Here is a 2894-nt window from a genome sequence, read left to right on the forward strand (position 1 = left end):
GCTGGAAATAGTGCTTCATTTGGACAATTAGCTAATTTTGCTATCTCATTGCGAGTAATTCCACATTCAAATGCAGAAGTAGAGAGATTATTTAGTATGATGAAAGTAAAGACTAAAATAAGGAATCGCATGTCACCTGAACTGCTATCGTCAATTTTAACAATAAGATCAGGCCTTAAAAGACAGAATCTGTGTTGTGCAACTTACAAATTGCCTGATAGTTTAATGGATAAAGTTAAAACGTTGGAAGCGTATAAGTCTGATGTGGAAGCAGATTTGGATTTTAATATTTATGTTTAGTTTTTGTTTTTCTTTGAAAATTTATCTTTTATGTATTGTATTATACAGTTTATAGTAGTATCTCCATAACAGTTCAAATTAACTCTGATTCCAATATTTTTCTAATTGTAAATTAAGTACATAATAGGTTTTAGTATATTTTGGTAATTTTTTTTGTACCAGTTGGTATTTATTGCTAATCCACAGTTGGCAACACTGCATCGCTCAGTTTATTGTTTATTCTTCGATGTTCGTGACTATCGAATGTCAGTATCGACTCGAGGTGGAATACATTACAATTATTACATACGCACTAATTCTTTCGTTGAAAATAATGGATAGTAAGGTGAGCACCTATTTTTGTATTAATTTCTAGTTTGGCACATTATTTTTTTGTAATATCCTTAATTTTTTGTAACCTCAGTTTTGTAAATATGGCTTCGTTTTGTTATATTGAACGTTTGCCGGGAGTAGTTAGACATTACAAGTTTGCACTTAATGGCGTTTATAATGCACATAAATTGTTTCGTTAAATTTTAAAAAATTACATAATGTGTAATAATACTTACCTAACCTATAATTGGTCACTATTTACTCTTTTTTTATATAGCGTTTGACGAAACCTTATAGCGCATATTCAAGAAGACATATTAGAATAATAATAAGAAATCACATTAATTCTAGACAAGCATCCTATTCCCGAAAATTTAGCATCTTCATAAAGTACCTTGCCTTTCGTTGAAATTTGATTGTGGAGCCGTGGGTCCTTTAAGTGATCTTAAGAAAGAGTCGCTAATAATTAATATTGCGAAAACAATTATGAAAATTGATGATGTTATTCTGTCACTCTTACATACTAAAAATTAGGTAAGAATTAAAAATACACAATTTTAAGGATGGATACCAAAAAAATTGTAATCTTTTTTTTAGCTTTATGCCACAATTCTTTTATTATAGATATGTGTCTGTAAATGTTCCACTTTGTACCGGAAATATCAATTAATTATTATTTCAGTATGCAGTAATCCAGTTTGAGGAAAAAAATGAAATATCTGTAATACCAGTTAATTGGATGAATGAACAGATTAGGAAGTCATTTTGGCCCAAAACATTAGCAAAGAATCAGCGAACTTTAATAATAAAATGCGTCAAACCTGAAGAAAACTGGCCATTGTTTGAAATTAAAAATTTTTTTGGAAAATACGGTAGGTAATAAATGAACCCATTGTCTTCACCCATATTTTTGAATTTTCACTTGATTAGGCAGACATATTATCTGCATATTTTTGTCACCATGGTGCAAGGTATAATAAATACATTTTTTAGAAATGATAATAAAATTTAACGCTTACCAAATCAGATTTAGACATTACATAAACATTTTAATCTCCTAAATTATATTGTGTTTTCAGATACTTATGAGGAAACACTCCAGGTAGAAAAGCATGCAGCAGCGTCGTCCTCCGAAAGTGAAGAGATTTTACAGAGAGCTCCGGGAAAAAGGAAAGTCAAGTCAAAATTGACATAAACTCCCCCACCAATCATAGAGGAAGACATTGTAATACACAGTGGTATGCATAATTTTCTAATTTGTATCTATAATAATATTCCATTAATAAAGGGGGTGATTCAAAGCGTGATAGGTCATTTTTAGGTTCTACAAACATATGTCCTACGTTGTTTTCAAAATATAAGGTGTTAAAACTATATATAAAGATATTACTTTAAGGCAAATGTCTCAAAAGTTGATCGATCATTAAGTTTTGGTAACTAATATTTTTGTATAACAAACAGTTTTAAATATGTAGTATAACTGATTCTACAGACAAATAATTAAAATAATATTATAGAGATATTTTCCTTCGAATTATGACTAGCAATCAAATAGCAAAATAGGGTATCTTTTTTCATAATTTTAAAAACTCATTTCTTAAAAACGAACATATGTTCATAGGGACTTTCTTTCCTTAAAACGACCTAAAATATCGCCCCTCTATTATAAATGTATTTACGTAAAAATTATCTTGTATAACTAACTGACAGCATATTCTACAGCTTCGCCTTGAACTGATCAGATTTCCAAATATAAGTACCTAATACTAGTATATGTTTTATTTATTATTCACTTTACTTAAATACTCCTTCCAGTCCTTTTTATATTCAAAGGTTAAGACGTACCCACAAATTATTAGAGCACCTTGTATATCAAATGTGTCAGAAAGTAGCTATCCACGGTGATACTTAAAGAATGGGTCATACTTTAAAGCTAGTTTCCTTGGACAAAATAAGATGATTTAGGTTAACTTAGTTCCATCTTGCCTTCTTAAGAAGTTATAAGCCCGATAAAGTAGTTCTTTTTTATTTATTTTTTTTTACGATAATTTATTTCTCAGGTAATTTGTATGTATTCAAATTTTGTACAAGTAGGTTTTTTTATGTGATACACACGAATATCTTATTCATTTTTGTGTTAAATGTACAGAACGCCCTGTACAACACAAAAATCAATAAGTTATTCGTGTTTATCACAGAAAAAAACCTACTTGTATAAGTATAAGTTTGAATACGATTACCTAAGAAATAAATAAATTATCGTAAAAAAATAAAATACAAAA

General features: G+C 29.1%; 1 protein-coding gene across 1 annotated transcript; it reads left to right on the top strand.

Annotated features, from left to right (window-relative positions):
- The first annotated feature begins 546 nt into the window (after positions 1-546).
- LOC111692321 lies at positions 547-1845 on the top strand. The gene is made up of 3 exons (XM_023456261.1): positions 547-625; positions 1295-1484; positions 1692-1845. The coding sequence occupies exons 1-3, from the start codon at positions 614-616 to the stop codon at positions 1805-1807; spliced, it is 318 nt and encodes a 105-aa protein (XP_023312029.1). The 5' UTR covers positions 547-613; the 3' UTR covers positions 1808-1845.
- The last annotated feature ends 1049 nt before the right edge of the window (positions 1846-2894 follow it).

The sequence above is a fragment of the Anoplophora glabripennis genome, unplaced genomic scaffold, assembly GCF_000390285.2.
Source record: "Anoplophora glabripennis isolate ALB-LARVAE unplaced genomic scaffold, Agla_2.0 scaffold1331, whole genome shotgun sequence".
NCBI lineage: Eukaryota > Metazoa > Arthropoda > Insecta > Coleoptera > Cerambycidae > Anoplophora > Anoplophora glabripennis.

Excerpts from the sequence above, each read along its gene's own strand:
- LOC111692321 (XM_023456261.1), top strand. Across the intron at positions 1,485-1,691 it reads AAATTTTTTTGGAAAATACG|ATACTTATGAGGAAACACTC; the intron begins GTAGGTAATAAA and ends TTGTGTTTTCAG.